The following is a 23,738-nucleotide window of genomic DNA, read 5'->3' on the forward strand; positions in this document are numbered from 1 at the left end:
CCTGGCTCGGGTCACGTGCCCATCCTTAAATAATAATCACCGTGACTCACCTTGGCAGGGAGGGAGGGGTGTGTGATGGAAAACACGGATTGGCCCGGCCTGGGTCAGAAGCCCATCTTTGGAGCCAAGGATGAGGAGTCAGCCTCCCATACAGTGCTTCAGAGGTTAGAGTGCCATAACCAGAGGAAGGGAGGGAGGGACAGAGGGAGGGAGGAAGGAAAGAAGGAAGAAAGGAAGAAAGAAAGAAAGAAAGAAAAAGAGGGAGGGAAGGAGGGAGGGAGGGAGGTAGGAAGGAAGGAAGGGAGGGAGGGAGGGAGGAAGGCCAGAAGCAGCCACTGTCCTCTTCCTCTGATGATTTCCCCAAAGATGCTGTCTGTAAATGTCTGTCCCACTGAACCGGCTTCTGACCTTTCTAGGAAATGTTATTTCAGTGCCTTTGGGAGCCTTGCCCTGGAGTAGCACTCCCAGACCTTTTTGCTGCAAGGAAAGTGTAATCTACTCAGCAGGAAGGCAGAAGAACCTCCTGATCAAGGACCCCCTCTGCCCATTTTGAGGCCTGTGATTTCCGAATCTCTCTTCTCTGAACCTTTGGCTTTTTCCTCATTGTATCCCAAATCCTAACCCTACTTTCCCAGCCTGTGCAAATGAAGAGAGCTTTGATAAAGTGACCCAGGATGGGTGCGTTGGGGTTGGTAAATACAGCCAATCCTATTAACGTTTTGAACGGGGATATATGACTTGCTAATTTGCAGATGACACTAATTTTGGAAGTTTTGCAAATATCAGCGGTGATGAATAGGAAAGGAGCTGAGAGAGTTGAAACATGGGAGAGAAATAACAAAATTAATTTCCATTTATATAAATACTAATTGATACACCAGAGGAAAATGAATATGGAACACGGATAATAGCTCAAAAAGGAGAGTAATCACTTTCAGAGCAGCCCTAGATTAGATGGCATCCCAGTGCATCTTGCCAGGCAAACAAAGGGGTGGCAGGCTTGGGAGAGTCTGGGGTGCTGCCTCTTGTTTTGAGGGGGAGGTGGCATTTCTCCCTCACAGGGATCCCCCGATCTAAATCCACTCCCTCCTCCACCTCCAGGCCTTCTCCATCTCAGGAATGGTACCCACAGCTACTCTGTCCCTTGGGTCAGAAACATTTTCTCTGTTCATTAATTCCATACAGGCCATTGGGAGCCCTGTCAATGCTGTCTCCAAAACAGAGCCTGAATCTGTCCACTTTGCCCCCGTTTTCACCACTACCGCCTTTGTCCCGGCCACAGGTATCACAACAGCCTCCTCCCTGGCCTCCCTATGGAGTCCAACCCCAGTGCGCTTTCCAAGACACGGGTCCGATCATGTCACTTCTCGGCTTCCACATCTAAGCCTCCCTAGCTGCCCGCTGCAGAGAAGAAAATCCAGACTTCATGACATGATCTAGCCTCCACCTAACCTTCTGATCTCATTTTCCTCCACCTTCTACCTCAGTCACTTGGTTCCAACCACAGATCAAATATGTTCCCATCACAGGGCCTTTGCCCTTCCTGCCCTCTCAGCCTAGAATGTTCTTCCAGAAATGCTACAGAATGGCGGCCTCCTTCTTATCGCCCAGGTCTCAGCTCAAATGTCACCTCCTCAGAAAGGCCCTCCGTGACCAGCCCTATTCCTGCTTAGTTAGTCCCTGTCTTATCTCTTTCATTTTTTTCATGGTATTCATCACTCTATGGAACTATCAGATTATTTTTTTGATGTGTGTTCATTGTCTGTCTTCACTGCAGTGGAAGCTCCTAGAGAGATTTTGCTATGTATTTACCCCTAAATCTCCAGTGCCAAGAACAGGGCTTGGTACCATAGTAGCAATATGTTTACCATTGACTGTGATTTTGGTGAAACTCAAATGATTGTATTTTGATTCATTTACCTACACGTATCTACTAAACACATACTCTTCAATCAATCTTTTTTTTTTTTTAAAGCCTTAATTGAGCATCTGTTTTCAGGTACTATTCTAGGCTCTGGAGATAACAACAGTGAACACAGCTAACAGAGCCCCTGCCCTCAGGGAGCTTCCATCTTAGTGGGAAAGACTGATGAAAACAAATAAGCAAATCAATGTAGAACATCTTGTCAGGTGACAAAAAATAAAGCAGAGGAAGGGTTTTGAGAGTGATGGGAGAGGATGCTATTTGAGTTCAGGTGGCTGGCAGGACCTCTCTGAGGAGATGACAATTAAATATAGACTCATCATGAGAAGGAACGCATCAGTTAGCTTCTGCTGTGAAACAAACCAACCCCAAATTTAGCAGCTTAATATAACCACCATTAATTGTGATTTATCATAATTCAGTGGCTTGGCTGGGCATTCCTTTGCATCTGAGCCGGGCTGGCCTCTGCTGTCCCTGCTCATGTGTCTGGTTAGCTGGCAGATGGGCTGGCAGCTGAATGACCTAGGATGTCTTCACCCACATGGCCTGTAATTTGGAGGCTAGCCTGGCTCCTTCACATGGCAAGACTCCAGGTGTGGAAAGAGAGGCCAAACCCCTGTATACACGCGCTTTACAGCCTCTGCGTGCTTCACTTTTGCTTCTGTCCCATTGGCCAAAGCAAATCACATGGCCCAGATTCAGGAAGTGAAGAAATAGACTTCAGTTCTGGATGGGAGAAGCGGCAAACCACATTGCAAAGAGGCAAGGACTCGGTGGGAGGAATTTGTGGCCATTTTGCAGGCTTCTGGTGCTGTGAGAAGCTATGATGTGCCCAGGACCACGCTGGTCACACATCGGTTTCATGTGCCCCCAAGATGCTCAGAGTTACCTTGGCACCATGGAGGGCAGAGGGATCTGAGACCAAGTTACAAAATGTATGTTGGAAACAACAGGGGCGTAGGAGAGGAAGCCACGCTCCAGGGAGGTCACGTGGCTTGACCTCCCTTCCAGCCACAAGACATCTGCAACCTCCCTGAGCTGAAATGGGTTGAGCTACGTGAATCCAGGCTTCCTTCTTCCAGTGCTATGGTGCTGGCATTCTGTGAAAGTTGCAACAAATGTGACTCTTTGGAACACAGCCACCCAAAAGAGTGCTAAAGTAGGCCCCCAGTTCTCCAAGGGTAGAAGAGTTCATGGGGCTTGGTCCTGGTCCTGCTGTAATGGGAGACCATTAAGGAAAGAGAAACTCCAGCCAGATATTGGATAGAGATTCATCTGCTTTGTGCTTTCTGGGCAAATGAATGACTCACCTGGGCAGTTTTGCCCAGAAGTTCACTCCTAAATGCTCCCTGATGGAGAAGGGGTAGAACAGGGGCAAAAGCATGGGAGTGTCACCATGGGTCACTTCCTTTACCTTGAATCCTTATGATAGTGACCAATTTGCATAAAATGTCCATTTCTGACGCTGTGGCTCACTGCTGTAGCCTCCTCTATTTAGTTACTTGTTTAATCATTCCATCTGTACTGAGCTCCTACTGTGTGGTAGGTACTGTGCCAAGCTCTGGGGGCACAATGAGCTAGCAAAACAGATGAGATTTCTGCCCTCAGGGCAGATGGGTATTTACCAAATGATCACAAGATCACACTGGTGACCAGAGCATGTAAGGGGAAGTTCACAGTGACATGGCAGGCTGTGAGTGGAGGCTTGATGTGGTCAAAGAAGTTGGGAGGGCTTCCCTGAGGAAGTAGCTGGGATCTAAAGGATGAGCGCAAGTTAGCCTAGGCCATGTGAGTTCAGGAGGGAGAGAACAGCATGTGCAAAGGCCCTGTGATGGGAGAGGGGAATGTAAATATGAGGGACTGAAAGATAGTCTGAGTGGAGCCAGGGATTTTGGGTGCAAGGTGAGGTTAGAGAAGTAGGCAGAAGCCAGATGACGAAGCCTGCTGGCCAAGCAGCATGGGAAGCCACGCTAAGGTGTTAAGCACGGGGTGGGCAACGTGATTGATAAGTGGAGAAAAGACCCAGGGCTGTGTGCAAGTTTAAACCACACCGGCGCACTCATCCTGCAGACATTTCCTATGCATCAACAGTGACCCAGGCCCAAGGGCCACTGAGAGGAAAGGTGCAGAGCCCACTCTGAAGGCCCTTTCATTGAAGTCTGAGCTTTCCGGTTGGTAGAATGCAGAGGCTGAAGATCACTCCTCTTCCTCTCTCCAACTTGGGTACCTCCTCTGGAACCTCTGATGTTCACGGGACACTTTTCTTCCTGCTGCAGGCCTCCAGCTGAATTTCACCGCCTCCTGGGGAGACCTGCATTACCTGGGGCTCACAGGTCTGGAAGTGGTGGGCAAGGATGGCCAGGCACTGCCCATCAACCTGCACCAGATCTCTGCCTCCCCCAGAGACTTAAATGACCTCCCTGAGTACACCAACGACTCCCGGACCCTGGACAAGTGAGTGTCTGTAAGAAGCGCAAGGCTCATGACAGCAGGGGTTCGGGGACCTGATCTGTATCGTAGGTTTCAGACTCAACCATCAACCAGCATCTCCTATTCCACCTTCTCCCAGCCACCCCATGAGGTCTGGGGGCTGCCCATTTTATACTCAAGGGAAACTGAGGCCCAGGAAAGGGCCACACAACTGGAAGAGGTAGGCAGGATTGGAAGCCAGGCTCTCCTGCTTCCAGACCCAGGTGTGCTTTGTGTTTTCTTCACGGTGCTTAGCATGGGCCTCGCACATGGTGGCTGCTTGGTAAGCCTTTAGCTCGGTGTTTAGGCATGAGGGACCCCACCTCTCGGGGGCTGAAAGCTTTCCCCTCCCTGAGGTCAGAGGTGATGGCTGAGGAAGTCTCCACAGGTGGCTACAGCTGCACTTTCCTCTGCATTTGTCAGATTCATAAGCCCAGGTTGGGTCAAGTCAATAAGAGAACACAAGCCTGAATATAGCATTGATCCACGGGGCCCCAGAACCTGCAGACTGGCACTCGGTCCCCCTGAATCAGGACAGCTGTCAGGCTTAGGCCCTGCCTGGAGGTGCAAACAAGAAGAGCCTAGGGGAGTCAGAGGGATGAGAGGTCAAATCCTGTCCCTGCCCCTTACCAGCTAGTTTCTTAACCTCTCCAATAATAATAGTCATGATAATAATAATAATAATGGAAATTATAACTGCCATTTTTTGAGCATTTATTAAATGCCAGACACTGGACCATGCAAAGCAGGTTGCAGATATTCATTCATTTAAACCTCAAACAGCCCAAAGAGGCCCCCACTCTACAGATGAAGAAACTGAGGTACAGAGAGGTTAAAATTGTCACCCACACTAGTTGAGTGGCAGAGTCATGATTTGAACACGGGTCCATGGGAGACCAACACCCATACATTTAACCATTAAGTTATGCCTCAGTTTCCTTATCAGTAGAATGGGGACAATAATTAATTCCCATGGCTGGAGGGCGGGAGGGGGATTGCCACATCACAGCTGCGCCCCGTCCCTGGCCCAGAGCATGTGTGGGGTCCATGGTGGACTCCTACCTGCTTTCCTCTAACGTGCCCCTTGGCCGCGGCCCTCACAGCCTGCTGTCATTGCCTGTCGCGGGCCATCTTGGCGAGTCACACTCCTGCACACCATGGTCCCCGCTGCCGATTGTAAAGGTGATCAGCTCATGGCTGGCCCTGCTTGTTCATCCACACCCACCCTCTACCCAGATTGTGTTGCAGCAAATCCCAGGTCTGATAGTATTTCATCTCTACATATTTCAGTAGGTAGCTCTAAACAATAAGGACTTAAACATAATCTGAGTACCATTATTCCAGCTAAATAATTAACAGTCATTTCTTAAATTACTAGATATCCAGCATGTTTCTATTTCCCTGACCATCTTTTTCCCCCTTTTATAACAGTTTGTTCCTTGAATTGACATCCAGGTAAGGTCCATACATTGTGATTGGTTGTTATGCCTCGTTTTAAAAAACTTTCTTGGTACTTCCCTGGCAGTCCAGTGGTTAGGACTCCACAATCCACTGCAGAGGACCCGGGTTCGATCCCTGGTCGGGGAACCGGGATCCCACAAACCGAGTGGCACGGCCAAAAAAGAATTTTTTTTTTAATGTTAAAATTTTATTTATTTATTTATTTAAAAAATTGTATTGACATATAGTTGATTTACAATGTTGTGTTAGTTTAGGGTAAGCAGCAAAGTGATTCAGATATATATATCTATATATTCATATTCCTTTTTTAGGTTCTTTTCCATTACAGGTTATTACAAAATATTGAGTAAAGTCCCCTGTGCTACACAGTGGGTCCTTGTTGGTTGTCTATTTTATATATAGTAGTGTGTATATTTTAATCCCAAACTCCTAATTTATCCCTCCCCCACCTCTTTCCACTTTGGTAACCATAAGTTTGTTTTCTATGTTTGTTTTCTATGACTGTGAGTCTATTTCTGTTTTGTAAGTAAGTTCCTTTGTAGGTTGATATGTCTCTTAAGCCTCTCATAATCTCTAGGTTCCCTTCCATCTTTCTTCTTTTTTTCCTTATAAATTATCTGTTGAAGAAACCAGGGTTTTTGCCCTGTTGAGTCTGGATTTTACTGACTGCATCACTATGGTATCATTTAGCCTGTTCTTCAGGCCCCTGTATTTCTTGTAAATTGTTCACCAGATCTAGAGGCCTGATCAGATTGAGGTCTGACCATTAGGGCAAGACATAACCATCAGGGCCTGGATGTCACTGTGTATTCCCTTCAGGACTCATGGAATATCTGGTTGTCAGACTCTCTGTGATGTTGGCAGCCAATACTTAGTGGTTAGATCTATTACTCTATTGGGGGTTGTGAAACAGTGATACACTGATCCTATCACTCTTTTTTTGTCAATAAAGGGAAAATTTCCCTCAATTATTTGGTTACTTTGAGGTACAATTCAAACAGGAAAGGCAACCTAAATGTTTGATTCTTTCCCTTTATTTTTCAGTTTTCAAAAGAGCAAATTGTTTCTCTAGCATCCTTTAAAACATTTGTTTGCTTTTGACTACCATAAACTCATGGATTTAAACCTACTGTGTTTGAAGAGTTTCGATCTATTACAGTTTTTATCCTATTGATGCTCAAACTGATCCCTCTTTGGACATTGGGACCTCCCAAATCCTGTTGTAAAATAGTAGTCTCTGACAGCTGCCTTGCTTTCTGATGTGACAAGGTAGTCCAGCTTCCTCTTTTATGTGTATTGTCCCAGGCATGGAATCAGCTATTTCTCCAAGAAGCCCAGGTTCCTTCTAGTGGGAAATGGTATTTAGAGACCATAATCTAGCCACTAGGGATGTTCATTGCTACTGGGTCAATCCTTGTTTCTAGGCTTTTTTTGTGGACAGAGCTAGGAAGTATCATTTAGATATTCTTGAGGGTGTCTATAGGGACCTCCCTTCACTGTCAGCTATAAACGCTTCATCGGTTCTCTCCACTCTCAGAATTGGGCAGTAGTTTTGCTTTGGAGGTGGCACCATATCTAGGACAGAGAGGTAATTGCTTTTGGAAGGAAATAGAAGGTTCTCTAGCTTTAGACGTCAGTCAGCTTAATTCCACAAACACCCCAGGGTTAAATTGCTACATTTCCTCACTTTTAAGATGCCAGCAATTGTAAGACACACCATCCATCAATTTAATAACAGCCTTTTAGAGAAAAAAAGAAACATTACCTCCTTGGATGAACACTTCAATTGTAAGATTTATTCCAAGTCCAAAACTTCAAAATGTAAGAGGAAAAACATAAAGTTTATTTTAAAATCTAGGAAACATGGGGCCTTCCCTGGCAGTCCAGTGGTTAAGAATCCGTGCTCCCAATGCAGGGGGCATGGATTCGATCCCTGGTCTGGAAACTAAGATCCCACATGCTGCGCCACCAAAATAAATAAATAGAATGTTTAAAAAAAAAAAAATCTAGGAAATGTGGCAGCAGCCTGTGTCCCTCCCAGGGCAGCAGCTTCAGAGTCACCAGGAAAATGGGAGGGGGAGGGGAGGGGGTCGCCCAAGAGGCTGAGAGTTGGGCCCCTATCTCCAGGGCCAGGCCTCTCAGTGGTAGTGAGATCAGGGCTGGGGTCTGGGCTGAGGTGTGCTGGGCAGAGTTGGGAAGGCTGAGGCAGGATGTCCCAAGCAGGAGAACCAGAAACTGGCCAGGATGAGACTGCAGTGTGGTGACAGGCTCTTTTAGAACATGAGGGTGCCGGGGGCTCCTTCCCAGTGGTGGCGGGCTGCCCTGGGATACCCAGGCTGGGTGACTACAGGCCAGACCATCTCCCCCCAGAGGCACCTGCCCCTTCTTGTACTTGTCCCACGCCAGGAGCTGCCAAGTTCACCCTGGTGCTTTAGTATCTTTCTCCCCCAGCACAAGAAAGAAGGAATAGGGCTTCCCTGGTGGCGCAGTGGTTGAGAGTCCGCCTGCCGATGCAGGGGACACCGGTTCGTGCCCCGGTCTGGGAAGATCCCACGTGCCGCGGAGCGGCTGGGCCCGTGAGCCATGGCCGCTGAGCCTGCGCATCCAGAGCCTGTGCTCCACAACGGGAGAGGCCACAACAGTGAGAGGCCCGTGTACCGAGAAAAAAAAGAAAGAAAGAAAGAAGGAATAGAATTCTTTCAAAATGTACCATGGAGTCAATACATCACTTTATAGAAATTTGGGAAAATAGAAATAGTCACACTCCCCCATCCCCTCTGACAGAAATATATCTTTCAGTTTTGCATAATCTCTCCTGGTCCTTGTCCTCATTTTACAGCATTAAAATCAGCGCCCCTGCCGTCCCGTAGCCTGCCTTTTCCCGTTACTGCATCATCCTTGTGATTATCATTTTAACTACCATACAGATTTACTGAACTTTTCCCTATTTTGAGACCTTTTAGGGTTTGTTTGTTTGTTGCTAATGTAAGTAGTATCTTGGTGCAGATAGCTTTTTGACATGTTGCACACATTTTTCTTAGGGGAAATAAATTCTAGAAATGGGATCACTGGGTTAAAGGGTCCTAAAAAATAGCACACACCCGCATCCCTGTTTTAAAAACCTTGATGATGGCTTCACTGTACCTTTGACAGCACAGACTGTTATTTCCCCCCTTGTTTTCCTATTTTGTCTGACTTCACAGATGGGAGATGGCTCTTCACTGTTGCTTTAATTAGTCTCACCTCCCCGTAATGAGCCGGATCCAGCCAGGCTCATGCCAGGCAGGGGCTGCCATGGGGAGAGGAGTGGGTGTAGACCCTACACTGTGAGTTCTCCCAGCAGACCGGGCTGCCCCCATCTCTCCGCTCCTTCCCCACTGAGCGCAGGTTAATCGATGGAGCCAACATCACGATGGAGGGTGAACATATGTGGCTGATCCCCTTCTTGCCGGGGCTGGACCACATGGTCACGATCCACTTCGACAGAGCCGAGAGCATCGCAGGCCTGCGCTTCTGGAACTACAATAAATCTCCCGAGGACACCTATCGAGGGGTAAGCCGGGCAACAGCAGCCGCGCTCAGTCCACTGTCAGGGAAACAGCACCTTGATGAATGGCTGGCGTGGCTGCCAGAGAGGAGCGTAAATCCTTCAGAACTTTCCAAATGAAGCTGGGGGAGGTTACAGCCAGGGAGAGAGAACTGCTGCTGTTTCCTTCTTCTGCAAACAGCAAGTGCAGGCTAAAGAGCCCAGGGCAGACTCGGAGAACTGCAGCGCCTTGTCTCTTCTGGGGGTTCAGGGCTCCTCAGCAGGCCCAGCCCCTAACTCACAGGGGCTGGTTGCAGCCCTGCTGTTCACTGAGCGCTTTGGGGGCCAGGCCTGGGCCGAGGGCTTCTCACACCTTTGTCATTTCATTGGACCCACATCCCAGCCTCTGGGAGGCAGGTGTTATTAGCCCCATCTTTCAGGGTATTGAAAACTGAGGTTTAGAGAGGTCCAGTCACTCGTCTCAGGTCACACAGCTAGAGGCCCAGTCCACGTCTGCTGAGCTTGGAACCTATACTCTTAATTTCTACACTATGTTCTTCTCCTTCTGGGTGTGAAAAAGCAGGGGCCTCTGTTGGCATGTGGAAAAGAGCATCAGAAGTGCCCCCTTGGGGCTTCCCTGGTGGTGCAGTGGTTGAGAGTCTGCCTGCCGATGCAGGGACACGGGTTTGTGCCCTGGTTCGGGAGGATCCCACAGGCCGCCCTGGTGTCTTTGTAAGCATGCTCTTGGGTCGAGCGCGAATAAAATGTCAGCTATATGGGCGTTAAAGAAATATTCTTTTGCCTCAACTCGTGCCTCTGGGCCTTTCCCTTCCCTTGAGTGAATCCCTCTTTCCAGTTGAGCTTCCACGACCTGGATTTACCGCCTGGAAACGTTGGGCCCAGAGCCCCTGCTTCCCAGGTCTGGCCCCCACCAGCCTTGATGCCAGTGATGAACGGCCACCATGGGAGGGGGGATGAGCGCCATCTGAGAGGGCGATCCCAGGGCACAGAGTAATGGGAACTCCGGCCCCTCCCTCCCCAGGGAAGTGCATCAGATGCCTACCCCACAAGGCACCACTGGGCACCCTGGCTCTGAGCCCCTGGCATGAGGTTAGAGCCAGGCCTGGCAGTCCAGGAGGTGGGCTGCACACCCCTCCAGTGTGTCCTTGGGCAAATTGCTTAGCCTCTCGGAACTCTAGTTTCCTTAGCTATAAGATGGAGGTGATAATAAAAGCCCCTTCTGAGGCAATGAACCGGGGTCTGGGGAAGTCAGAGATGCTCCCAGGAGGTGGTGGTGGCCCTAGAAGAGGGACAGGGACTTCCTGGACCTCTGCTTTGCTCTGTTGCCAGCTTCACTTCAGGTGGCTTTCTCCTCCGGGCCAACCCTGGCAGCTCTGGGCTTGTATCCTGCATGCTCCAAGTCTAGCAGAGCAAGCCAGCAAAACCCCAAGAACCACGTGGCTCTTGCATCCACATGGCCAGTGGGTGACAGTTCTGTTTGGCCAGGCCTGAGTCACAGCCCTGGGGCCCAGGCAGGAATTAGGCTTGAGGAAAGCAGAGCGGGGGTGTAGTGAGATAGCTTTGGGGTCGCCATTTCCAGCCCCTCTACACCTTTTAGGTTTATGCACCCTGTGACTGACTGACTGAGTTACGGGGGCTCCCTAAATGCTGAAGGGTGAAAAGCCCCAGGGTACATTGTTATCCATGAGACCCAGGACAGGGCCCCTTCCTTTCCTCATGGAGAAGCCCTCTGTGTCTTCCAGGGTGAAACACCACCAGTTTGGTCAGCAGCTGGCTGGGCTGCTAACAGTGAAGGTGGAGTGAGGTGCCAAGGAGCCCTGATTCCAAAATGTGGAGTCAGAGAGGGTACTGGCTTAGCCCCGCTTTCTGTTCCCCTACCACCGCCCTTCCCCAGGGGAACAGAGCTGAGCCACCTCAGATCCTGCCACTAGGCTTTGACATTTACTGGCAGATCCTGGCCATCCGGCTGGCAAAATCTGGCCTATAACAGGGGGCCATGGTGGCCCAGATCCAATCAATTCAGCAAGCTCCTACTGTGTGCCATGCCCAGAGGCGGATGTAGAGATAATCCAGCTGGGGTCTCTGCCATCAGGGGAGACCCCAAAACCATGGAGGACACAGCTAGGGAATACATGCCCTTAAAAGGACAAGCCAACGGCTGTGAGAAGGAATATCAGGAAGGGGCCCATTTCTGTTGCAGGGGAAGGTGCTAGGAGAGGAGGTGAGGTATGAGCCAGGGTTTGGAGAAGGATCAGTCTACGCTAACACTGTTGCAGTGTGTATTTTGTGCAAGGCACTGTTCTGTTCTGGAGACTTTATATAAGTCAGCTCCTCGTTGAGCCCATTTAACAGATGAGGAAATTGAGGCAGGGAGGTCAAGTAACTTACACAACTACTCATGGTGGATCTCAGAGCAGCTGAGTCCACGCCCTTGACCACCATATCATACCTCCTCAGGCCACTGCAGCTGAGTAGACCAGGGAAGGTCTGTGCGTGTCCACCGTGGCTGGGGCCTCACCTGCCTGCTCGCCTGCTATACGTCCAGCGCCCAGCACAGAGTAGGGATGGCACTGGAAAGGGGACCCCGGCCAAGTGGTTCTGGTCTGGGAGAAAGGCCTGGGGGCTCTGTGAAGGCCCCCAGTCATACATGCCAGCTGCCAGCAGCACCAGCCACATCAGCGCTCACCGCCCTCCTCACACTGGCTCCTGTTCTTCAGACTTGTTATTTCTTTTGTTTGCTAGGCCAAAATCGTCCACGTCTCCCTGGATGGCCTGTGCGTCTCCCCTCCTGAGGGCTTCCTCATCCGGAAGGGGCCGGGCAACTGCCACTTTGATTTTGCTCAAGAAATCCTCTTTGTGGACTACCTGCAACCCTGCCCGCTGCCCCCACCAGCCCAGAGGTGAGGGGAGAGGCTCCATGAATGGTCCCTCCCGGCCCAAGGCGCTGGCTTTGCATGTGCTCTGAAACGTGTACCTAAAGGGCTTTGAAATGATGATCAAACATATTGCTTTTCAACTTGGCTGTTTTCTAAAGCTTAGCCAAGCCTCTCCGGAAGCCTGGGGGATGTACCCACCTTGTCTGGGGATGTTTGGGTTTCTCACAGTCTGGAGTGCTTGAGATTTTAAATGCTTCATTGTGCTTCCTGCTGGGAAGAGAGGCTCAAGCCTGCCTAGATTCCAGAAATGCCTGCTGGCCAATTCGGGGAAGGGCCTTCCTCCTCTTGTTTCTGTATTCCTGATTTAGAAAGATTCAAAGAGAAAAACAGAGCCTAGCATTTCATGGATTCACTGGGATTGCTTGGCCCGTCTCAGCTGCATTAAGTTCATAACAATTTGTAAATGCCACGTTAAGTTTATTCATTTAAACCCCCTGATGTCCAAGTACCAGAGGCCAAGCTCTCAAAACAAAATGAGTTTCCTTCCACTGTAGCTGGGATCACTCCTTGGGCCAGATACTGGGAATAGTCACTTAATTATAACACTGCCCTTGAAACTGAAGAAAACCAGGCCAGGGCTGGAGGGCACTGGCCGTGGACCAGGGAGAGAAGCCCCGCGGGGAGGAGTCTGGAGGAGGAGAGAGGCTCCCTCCCGTGTGCCTGCTGTGAGCCAGATGCTTCTTAGTCATCCTTCAGGGAATCCTTCCAACCACCCTTTGAAGCAGGGATTGTTAGGCCCATTTCACAGATGTGGGAACTGAGGCCCAGGCGAGTGAAGCCTCTTGCTCAAGATCATGAAGCAAAGACTTCAGGGCTCTCCCCACCTCCCTGCCTCCTCTCCCTGCCTGCCTCCCATCCCACCCCACACTTCAGCCCGTCTGGCTGCTTTCTAGGACAAACATCAACTGTCCAGCCCCGTCCCACCTCAGGGCCTTTGTTCTGGGTGCTCTTCGGCTTGGAAGGCTTGGCTCTGACTCTTCCCATGGCTGCCTCCTCCTTAGCTCAGACATCACTTCCCTGATTACTGCCTGGGGTAGCCTTCCCCCTCCCAGCACTCCACCCCATTGGCCCATCGTGGGTCTCACTCAGCTCTCAGAACGGTGTGGACTTACCTTGTTCATGAAGGGGCTAAAGTTGGGTGGGGTGATTAAGAGTGTGAACACTGGAACCAGACAACCTCAGGTCACATCCCACTTCTGCCACCTTCCAACTGTGTGACCTTGAGCAAGTGACTTCCCTTCCCTGGGCTCCAGTTTCCTCACCCACAACAGGGATGTGAGAGTACCCACCTCCCAGGGTTGTTTTGAGGAATGCGAGTCAAACCCAAGGTGACGAGCCTCCCCCAGTAGATGGGAACTCCAGAAGCTTGTCTGTCCTTCCCCCACTGCCTCCCCGGGGGATAACTGACCAGCGACTCGGACCACTGCAATCCTCTGCTTCCTGGTGCTGTTTTGTGTTTTTTCAGACTGGACACAAAGAGCCTGGAGAGGGCGAGCATGGACTATGAGGCGCCCCTGATGCCCTGTGGCTGTATCCTCCTCCACCCGCCTCACATCCCGGGCACTGGGTCTATGCCCAGAACCCAGGGAGAGGGCGAGGCCCTTGTGGCCTCCTCGTGGGCCCTGAGGTGGGGTCTGGGCCTCAGCTGCTGCCCTGGGTTTCAGCCAGGCCACAGCCAAGGCAGCTGGAGCCCATGCAGGGAAACTAAGGGGAGGATGGGAGAGCTCCCGGGTCCCTGGGGACACTGGGTGCTGCTGGGACGGAGGAGTTCCAGGCCCCGCCCCCCTGGTGGGCCAAGGTTCAGGAGGCAGCACCAAGGACTGTAGCTGGGAGGGGCCAGAGAAGCTAGAACCGACCCGGGAACTGGGCTGGGGTCTCTCCTTGGAACCAGGCAGGAAGGAGGTGAAGACAGAAGGAATCATAGCTCAAATGTGCTGGACCCTTTCTGCCGCCCGGCACTGTTTTCAGTAGGTCGCCTGTATGAACCTCACGTGTTAGCCTCATGAGGTGGGTACTGCATCCCCATTTCACAGCTGAGAAAACTGAGGCACAGAGAGGTTAACTAACTTGCCAGGCCACCTAGCCAGGAAGGGGTAGGACCGGGTTAGTGAACACAGACAGTCTGGCTCTCTCACTAGCCTGTTCTCCCTCTGGCTTTATCGCCTGGGGACCACCCTACCACTTCTCAGGCTTCCCGGCCTGCCTGCTCCTGGGGATGCTGGGAGCCAGTGGAGGACAGAGCTGAGGAAGGGCTGGATGCCTGGTTGTCTGTGTGAGGCACAGTCAGCAATGCAGGAGTGGTGGTGGTGGGGTCTCCCTGCCAGGGCCCATCCCCCCAGTGCTGTGATGCTCCCGCATCCCCCCTCCCTGTTCACGCCCTGCACACTTGAAACAGGTGGAGCAGGGAACAGGCACTCTGTTTGTGTCATTTTACAACCAGGGAAACTGAGGCAGGAGGTAGTTTGAGCCTGGTCACTGTTGAGCTCTAAATACTGAATTTGTGACAGATGCATCCCCCCAGCCAGCTCCCTGGAGCGCACCCTCCCCGCGTGTCCTCCTACCTCCTGGGGCCTGGAGAAAGCTTTTGAATTCTTAAAACACACATACACACATTCATCTGCAGTTTAAATTAAAGAAAATTTCGTGCCACATACATTTTGATTGACTTCAGTATCAAAGGAAAAAGAAATCATTTTTTTCTCTCGTTCATCTCTATAAACATATATATATATGTTTATATATATATATACATATCTCTTTTATCTTTGTAATTGTTTTCCTCTGTTCTCCAGAAAATTAAGCCTGTGTTTCCTTAATAACATGCTCCAGTCATTTTCCAGTTTCAGCTCCTGACCAGCTGGGGTGACCCCTATTACATCGGTCTTACCGGCTTGGAGCTGTATGACGAACGGGGAGAAAAAATCTCTCTGTCGGAAAACAGTATCCTTTCTAGGCAGAAGGGGGGCTCCACCCAGACTGCAGGGAGCATGGAAGGGTCGGGGGAAGAAGCAGAATCCTCGAATGTAGAGAGAAATGTCCCTGTAGGAACCAGACCTGGAAATAAAAAATGCCACTGGGCTCTACTTACAGTCAGATGTGACCCTTGCAAAGCAGAGAGAAGCTCCCAGGCACACCTGCCAAGACGTCCATAAAACAAAGAGTCCTGTGGTTCAGGAATTTGGGAGAGGCTACCAACTGCAGCCCCCTCTTGGAGAACCACAGACACTTTGGAGTTGTAAAGGCTCTGACAAGACCTGTAGGGAGAAACCTGTTCTATTGTGTTCAACCCAGTGTGTCCTGAATTTATTGACCATGGAGCCCTTTGCTCACAGAATACCGACACCAGAATTAGCAAACTGTTAGCCCAGTGAGTTTTTAAATGTTTTGAGTTAGTCGCTAATATTTTTTAAAAATCAGGAGGTTTCAGATGACAACCCAATCTTCAGCTTCTCTTGAGAAGTTGGCAGTGCGAGGCCACAGTCCTGCATAGTGATGATGGCTGGACCTGAGTGTCTGCTGCCCTTTCTCCCCAAGCGCATCCACCGGGTTGATCCCAGTCCTCTACCTCCACTGTTACCTCCCAGGCCCCAGAAACATAGTGTTAATATTCACCAAGGGCTCACTCGGTGCCAGGGCTTGTCCCATGTACCTCATTTGCCCTCAAAACAATCTTGTGAAGTGAGGCACAGAGAGGTTGAGTAACTTACCCAAGGTCACACAGCCAGTGAGCTGGGAGTCTGGCTCCAAAGACCTTGCTCTTGACCACTGAGCTGTCCTGCTTCCCTTTGATACAACCTGCCTGACCCCTCTGGGCTCTTGATCTGTGATCCCTGATGCACCAGTTAGGGAACTACCAGAGCAGGTCAAACCCGAAAGCCTCCCTTGCATCTCTTTGGGGTCCCTGGGTTCTGATTGGATCCTTTTCTGCTTTGCCCTGGTGGCACCATGCTCCTCACCTGGGATAAGTGATTCTTGGTGGTTTTGATCGTTATTAGTGATTCCTTAGATGTATAAGTCTTCATCAATTCTGGGACATAGAGATGTTTATTCCCATTTTACAGATGAGGAAACAAGCCCAGAGATAGCCCATGACTTGCCCAAGATCTCGCAGGTCAGGATGGCAGAGTCAGAGCTGGGACCATGTCCTCTCCGTCCGCATTAATGCCCATCCCTTGAGTAGCAATAGCTGAGTCAGGCTCCGCCCCCCACATCCTTCCAGTCTCGGTAGGGTGGTCACATGCCAAGGCAGAATCCAGCCATGACCCCGTCCATCCCCTCGCAAAGGAAAACCTCAGAGTCTGCCCTCCACACTCCAAAGAGACAGCAACAGTTTTTATTCCCGCCTCCAGCACTTCCATGAAACCCGTCTTTTTCAGCCTGATCTCTGCCTGCTCTCCTCCCCTTTCCTTGAAACTGGCCACGCCTCCACTCTCACCCCCACTCCCCTCAGCCTCCTTGCTTTCATTTTCCCCAGAACATGTCTAATTTGGCTGTCACTCCTCTGGCTGCCCAGAGCAGCAGATGGCGGCTCTGCCCTCCAGGTGCGCCTGCCCTGGCGTCCCCCTGAGCCGCGCCGTCAGCGTGATGGAGGCTGGAGGCCGCAAGAGTGGCCCACGGTGCGCGGTGCTGAGCATTCTGCTTTGGGTTATGAGAGCTTAGAGGCATCCACAGATATCGCTGCCTTCCCCGACAGCGTCAACTCTCTGGAGGGCGTATGTGGGGACGTCCGGACCCCCGACAAGCTCATCGACCAAGTGAACGACACCAGTGACGGCAGACACATGTGGCTGGCTCCCATCCTGCCCGGCCTGGTGGGTTCCGGAGGCTCTCAGCCCTGGGGTGGATGGGGGGGTGGGGCGGGTGGCTTTCTGTCCCTGGTCTCAGTGACACATCTTTCTTCCAGGCCAGGTTAACCTCGAACAAGTCAAAATGCCCAGGGGCCTCCAGGAAGCCTTGGGTCTTTGCTAACACATCTGACAGGTTGGCTCTTCCTGGCCAGAGTTCTTTCCCTTTGCTCTGAGGGTGCATATGATAAGGGGACACCAGGGAGATGAAGGGCCACATTGGACTCTGAGGCCAGGAGCCCAGTGCAGCAGTCCTGGGGGCCTGGGCATCTGTCGAGCCCTGCAAGACATCCCTGTATGGTTCTCTTTTCTGCCCCTGGCTCTCTCTGCAGAGTCCACTCTGTGCTCTTCTTCCCAGCCCCAGCCTCTCCACATTCACTGTTTCTGCTCCCTTTTTATGCCACTGGGCACTTGACCCCAACCTTGCCCTCTCTCTGGCCTCAGACCTGCCTGGTACGCTCTTCCAACCAACTGACTCCGTCTCCCAGATCTCAGACTCTGCAGTTGGTCCTGCCTATCTCTTTGCTCCAAGGCCTGATGGCGAACCTCGGGGTGGGCCTTTGCCCACCTGGGCCTGGTCGATAGTGGTAGAGAGGGCGGTGAGAGACCAGGAGATGGGATGGGTTGGGTAGCACTCCCTAGCCGCTCAGTCACGGGGCCAGATGCCTGTGTAGATGTGCAGCAGGGGCTGGGCATCTACCCCTGTGACCACTGGGTGGGAAGATAAGGAGTACATTTTCCTCTCAAAACCCTCACAGGGAGGGGCAGCACCCCTTCAATGGTCCATCAGTTTCCCTTGAGAAGAGGCCAAACCCCTCAGTCCCACCACTGCAAAGGAGAACCACATAGATCTATCAGCCCTCCGACCTGGGGCTGCAAACTGGTGGCCCCCTGGCCAGTCCAGCCGGCTGCCATCTTGACCTTGGCCAGCAGGCATTTGCCAACATCTTTCACATGAAGGCCTTTGGGTGTAGAGCAGTTTCTCCGTCTCTCCCTCTTCTAACTGGACTCAAACATTTGTATCCAGTTGAACGCTGTGGGCAACTGAGTTTGAGGACCCTCCTCTAGACCTTTATTATTTCCATGGTACAAGCAGAAGGCCGACCCTTTCCACATCCCCCTACGTCCTCCTGGGGCTGAGACCCAGGGCTGGAACAAAACGAAGTCTGCAGCCTGTGGCCAACACTGAATTCTTACTGCTTTCTTCTGTCTTGCAAGGGGCCCCCTAATATTTGCGAGTCTTTGTTGGGGGTGAGGAGGCTGTTGGGTCCCACTTTACTAGCTGATCTGCCACGGATCGGGACACCTCCCTCCCTCTCCGCCAGCAGAGGTTCAAAGATCTCCGCTGAAAATCACCCAGCGGTGCCTTCAGGGCCACTCGGCTGTGCTTTTCATTTATGATTCGGAGAAAGGACAAACAGGGGTCAAGGCTGTGCTGATTGCTCGGAGGTCGTGCCTCTTGACTCTGGAGCTGGGGACCGTTCCCTTGGCCCCTGGAGCCCCAGACTGTGTTTCTGGACCTGACCTGGAGGAAAGGGAAGGGCGCGCCCAGTCCTCCGCAGGCATTTAAATGACGGCCATGCCAGGCCCAGAAAACAGGCCTTTCAACAGCCAGCTCAGCGGTTTGTTGCAAACGCAGCCACACGTGACCTGACTCAAGATGGGCTGCAAGGAGAAGAAAGGCGGCGGGAACCCCACACACAGCGGCCCCGAGCAGCCCAGGCGGCCCACCTGGGCCGGCACTGCCTCGGGCACCCACCGCCCTGGCGCCCGGGCCCACGCCTGGCACCCCGGGCCCAGCCCAGTGCCTCTGTTCCTAAACATGCCTGTTTTAATTAGTTCTTCTCTCTGACAGGTGAACCGGGTTTATGTGATTTTCGATCGGCCTACCACGGTGTCAATGATCAAACTGTGGAATTACGCGAAAACACCCCATCGAGGGGTGAAGGAGTTTGGCGTAAGTACTTACTGGCTGGGTTTTTTTGTTTTCTTGGTTTTTTGTGGTATGTGGGCCTCTCACTGTTGTGGCCTCTCCCATTGTGGAGCACAGGCTCCAGACGCGCAGGCTCAACGGCCATGGCTCACGGGCCCAGCCGCTCTGTGGCATGTGGGATTTTCCCGGACTGGGGCATGAACCCGTGTCCCCTGCATCGGCAGGCAGACTCTCAACCACTGCGCCACCAGGGAAGCCCACTGGCTGGGTTTTTTGAGATAATTATGCTCGTTGGTAATTAGGCTGCCAGCAATTATCATTTGCCGCAGTTTGATTTACTTCTCTCAGATACAACCTTAGACACAAATGCCTTGTCCTCAGAGGCAGGGAGATTTGCCATCCAACCGTGAATTCAAAACCTCCGAGCGATTTGCATCATCACCCCGAAAAAAACAAAGTGGCTTTTCTTCTCGAATCGTACTGGTGTAGGGAGTTCTTCCTGCTGGAGGCGACTCTGGGGTAGGGAGAGCTAGGGCCCTGGGGGACCAGAGACCTGAGTTTGCCTCCCAGCCCTGCCACATGGGTGAAAGATTTTAGCCCTTTGAGCCTCAGCTTCCCCATCTGCAATGTGGGGCTAATCCAGGCGCCTTTACTGGTCGTCGTGAAGGTTTGAAGTCATAACACGGGCCGTGCACCTAGTAGGCGAGGCTCTGAGCAGTGATGCACTTTGTCCGAGGTCACACGTGGGAAGGACGAGGGGGATGATGGACCACATGCCACACAGCCCCTCCTCTGTCTGTCCAGCTCCTGGTGGATGACTTGCTCGTGTACAATGGGATCCTGGCCATGGTGGGCCACCTGGTCAGGGGCATCCTGCCCACGTGCGAGCCCACAGTACCCTACCACACCATCCTCTTCACCAAGGACACGGACATCTGTCACCAGGAGAAGCACACTGCCATCAGGTGCGCCCCGAGCCCGTGACCTCCCCTCCCCCATCACCTCCCCTGCCGGCCCTAACAAGGAAGGATGGCAGGGACACGCTGCCTGGAGCCTGATGGAACCTTCTGGCTTTTCCCTCCCCGCAGTAATCAGGTGGAGGGTCAGGACGTGCAGATGATGAATGAAAACCAAATCGTTACCAACTCGAAAAGGAAGCAGAATGCAGCTGACCCAGGTCAGCTTCCTTCTCTGCCCAGAGCACCCCTCCCACCCCCCTTCAGGAGTCTGGTCGGAACAGAGAAGGAGCTGGCAGCATCACGCACTGTCTCTCGCCCCTGCCAGCCCTCAGACCCCTCTCCTCCACCCAGGAGCCTTCCCCGGGGGGCTGCGGGGGTGCTGATGGGGGCAGAACCCCGGGAGCAATGTCGTGTGCTTCCCAGAAGCCAAGCCTTGCGTGTACAGAGGGAAAAGGGCCATTAAGGGCAGAAGCGCTATATTGAAAGGGTTGCCCTGCCCTGGGCTGCGGGAAACCAGGAGAGGATGCACAGGGCGAGGGCTTCCCAGAGGAGGGATGCCTGAGCTGGATCCTGAAAGATGCTCAGGGCTGGTCAGGCAGAGGGAACAGCGTGGCAGAGCCTGCTCCGAGCTCGAGGCTGCTGGGGGCGGAGGCCAGGTCTCCAGGGGCCGTGAATGGCAACCCCCGGGCGGTCTGGATTTCACCCCAAGGGCATGGGGCAGCCCTTGCGGATGGCAGCTGGGTGACACTGCTCCCTCTGTGCTCTCCCTTGACAGCCTTACGCCCCAAAACGTGCATCAGCGAGAAGGAGACAGCGAGACGCTGGCGGTGCTGACCGCTGAAGGAGGGGGAGCTGGTGCTCTCAGCCGGGGTGGGGCTCCGTCACCCGGCCCCCCCTCAGCACCCATGTCCCCCGCCCTCAGGCCTCCGTGTGGGCCAGCCCAGACCCCAGACCCCAGGAGCTGGAAGGGAGCTGCAGCGTGGATGGAGCCCGCTGGAGAGAAGGCACTCAAGGGGTGAACGGCCCTGGGAAATACAGGAGTTCCGGGCAGGTGGAAGAAGTGGTGTGGTGTGGCTTTCCACTGTCCCCCGCGGTCCTGGGGCCAGCTGCAGGGAGCCCGGGGTCCCCTGGCTCCGTGGCTCTACCGTGAGATCCAGCAAAGCAGGGCCCGAGTCCGCTGAGGCCTGTCGTGGGATCTGCGGGCTCGGCCTGACTCCAGGCAGGAAGGTACCATGGCCAGCCGTGCCAGAGCCTGGAGTAGGACTGAGCGGGCGAAGGAGGCCAGGCGTCAGACACCAATACCGACAGGCGTGGGGTCCTGCCTTCCGAGGCCCCCGCTGAGGGGCCAGCAGCTCCCACCCCCACCACATCCCTGCCTCATCTGGGGGCTGCGGAGCCAGCTGAGCGGGTGGGACTTTCCCCTGGACCCCCTCCGGATGTCTAGCCTGGACTGCTACCACCCCTTCACCCATCCTGGGTCCCGCCCAGGCCCAGTTGAGAAGGAGGGATCCCCTGAGGGGAGCCGGTCCTGCAGGGCCTCTGTCCTCTGGTCAACCCCAAGAAGGGATGTGCCAAGGGCATGTGTCCTGCTGAGCAACAGAAGGAGCTGAACCCACCAGCGGCCTACAGCCGGCCCCACCCTGGCATGCGGAGCCTTGTCCCTGCGGTGCTGCCCGGCCCAGATAGGACAGGTGGGCAGCGTCATACCCCAGAAGGCCAGTAGGACCCACCCAGATGCCTTCTGGATGAAGGGCCCGGAGACAGAGGACCGGTGCCAGGGCCCCACGCTCGGGCCCCAGAAGCCCCGCCCCCTTCCGCTGGAACTAGCCTGGAGGGGGCGGGGCCCTCACTCCCCGCCTGTCCCTGCCCTCGGTCTGATCCAGGCTTTTCGCGCTTGCTGTTTCCCTTTCCATCTGTCCTTGACCCCGTGTCCTGGGCATCAGGCAGTGAGGTTCTTGTTGCCGGGGGTCCCCACCCCTGCTCCCTCGTCGAGCAGCTTCCCAGCAAGTTGGAAATAGGCCTTGCACCCCCGGCTGCGTGAAGCCCAAAACGCATCTATTTCCACCCGTGTAACAAGCTCGGATAAGGGACCTAATTGGTTTCCCAGTGGTGGGTAATTTCTTGTTCCAAATATTAATCCGTTGTTTTCCTGGCGCCCGGCCCAGCCCCGCCGCGTTACTGTACTCAGAGTAGTTCCTATGCAACCAAAAGCCCCAGCAAATACTTCATGAGCTTTGCAGCTTCAGCCGAGCAGCTATGCAAATGCGCTTCTCATTTGAAGCGTGGGGCTGATGTGAAGATAAGGAATTGTTTCTCCCGGAGAAGATCCATCATTTCTGTAGCTTGCAAGCCCCCGGCTGCCCTGCTCACTTCCCAGATGTGGCAAGTGCCTCCGGGGCCTCGGGGCTCCCAGGAGACCTGACCAGCTTTTAGTGACCAAAACCAGTGCCGTGGCTTTAAAGGTAGCCCAGCCTTCCATCCCCGCCGAGGCACGTTTACAGGTCAGACGTGTCCGGGAGATTGCACGAACACCGCACACACTTGCTCCTGGAGTCTCAGTTGGTGTTTAGAATAATTGTATGTACCATGCAATTTATGGGGGGGAAAAAGCTGTACAGGCATTAACTCTAAAATAACTATTTTTTCCTCTTGCAAAATCAATAAAAGATGTTGTTAAGAATATGGTCTGATGCACTGGATTTGGGGTCAGACAGAGGGAGCCTGTGTTGCCGCCAAGAACTGAGTCAGAGTCCACTGGAGGCTGGCTGTTCTGTTTTCCCACCTGCAAATGGGGTCGTGGTCCTGGCCAGGTAATAGAAGCCTGTACGTTTATAGTGGTTATTACCTGCCTGGAACTAACTCATTTCATCCACATGCAACCCTGTAGGGTAGGTATGATTATGATCCCCCTTTTACAGACAAGGGAACCAGGGCACAGAGAGGTTGAGTAACTTGCCCAAGACACACAGCTTGGGGAGCTATTAGTCAATACACAAATCCTGAGATAACCAAGGGAGAGCTGAGATGGGGTGAAATTCCCTGGGCCCTGGGGTTTCCCTTCAGCATGTGTGGATTCTGAAAGCCCAGCCCCCAGATGCTGGATTGCTGGCTCCTCCTGCAGTTCCCCACGCCCCTGCGTCCCTTAGGGGTGAGCATTGGCATCTGGTTAAAGCAGTCATTGAGTGGGAAGAAGGTTCAGTCGAAGGGGCCAGGGGTCTAGACTACAGCTCGGTTGCCAGCAATTGCATTGGCACTAGGTAAGAGGGCCCTCTGGAGACCCCACCTCCCTCCACTGAACCAGTGAGAGGGGAGAGGGCCTCTGTCCTGCCCGAATGTAGGGAAGACGGCAGGGCCTCTAGGGGGCCCGCCCCAGCCCCTGCTCCCCTCTGAGTTCCTGTGAAGACAGAAGGGCCCTGCTCTGTCAGCCACCCTGGTGTTGCCAGGGCTTGTGTCTCTGCACCAGCCCTGGAGACCCTGAATGCAGGCCAGCCCTTCCCGCACTCCAGCTGTGGGCTGTGAGGCTGGCCGGGCATCCCAACTTCTAAGCCTCTCCAGCCACCAGCCAGGACCCTGGGCCTGGGTCCTTGTTGCTCAGGAGCCAGGCAAGCAACGTCGGGGAGCAAAGCTGGCCTTCAAGGACCTGGTCAACAGGGCAGCATGGGCCC

At 53.0% G+C, this 23,738-nt stretch overlaps 1 protein-coding gene across 1 annotated transcript in view; it reads left to right on the forward strand.

Annotated features, from left to right (window-relative positions):
- The window catches only part of KATNIP (katanin interacting protein), a 145,182-nt gene extending 124,260 nt beyond the window's left edge, over positions 1-20,922 (forward strand). Inside the window, exons 17-26 of the mRNA XM_079720130.1 lie at positions 4,201-4,378; positions 9,242-9,407; positions 12,144-12,301; positions 13,803-13,867; positions 15,167-15,277; positions 17,009-17,148; positions 19,037-19,138; positions 19,919-20,079; positions 20,203-20,291; positions 20,849-20,922. Of these exons, the coding sequence (XP_079576256.1) occupies positions 4,201-4,378; positions 9,242-9,407; positions 12,144-12,301; positions 13,803-13,867; positions 15,167-15,277; positions 17,009-17,148; positions 19,037-19,138; positions 19,919-20,079; positions 20,203-20,291; positions 20,849-20,907 (1,229 nt within the window). The 3' untranslated portion in view covers positions 20,908-20,922. The remainder of the gene's footprint in view (positions 1-4,200; positions 4,379-9,241; positions 9,408-12,143; positions 12,302-13,802; positions 13,868-15,166; positions 15,278-17,008; positions 17,149-19,036; positions 19,139-19,918; positions 20,080-20,202; positions 20,292-20,848) is intronic.
- The last annotated feature ends 2,816 nt before the right edge of the window (positions 20,923-23,738 follow it).

The sequence above is a fragment of the Hyperoodon ampullatus genome (assembly GCF_949752795.1).
Source record: "Hyperoodon ampullatus genome assembly, chromosome: 14".
Taxonomy (NCBI): Eukaryota; Metazoa; Chordata; class Mammalia; order Artiodactyla; family Ziphiidae; genus Hyperoodon; species Hyperoodon ampullatus.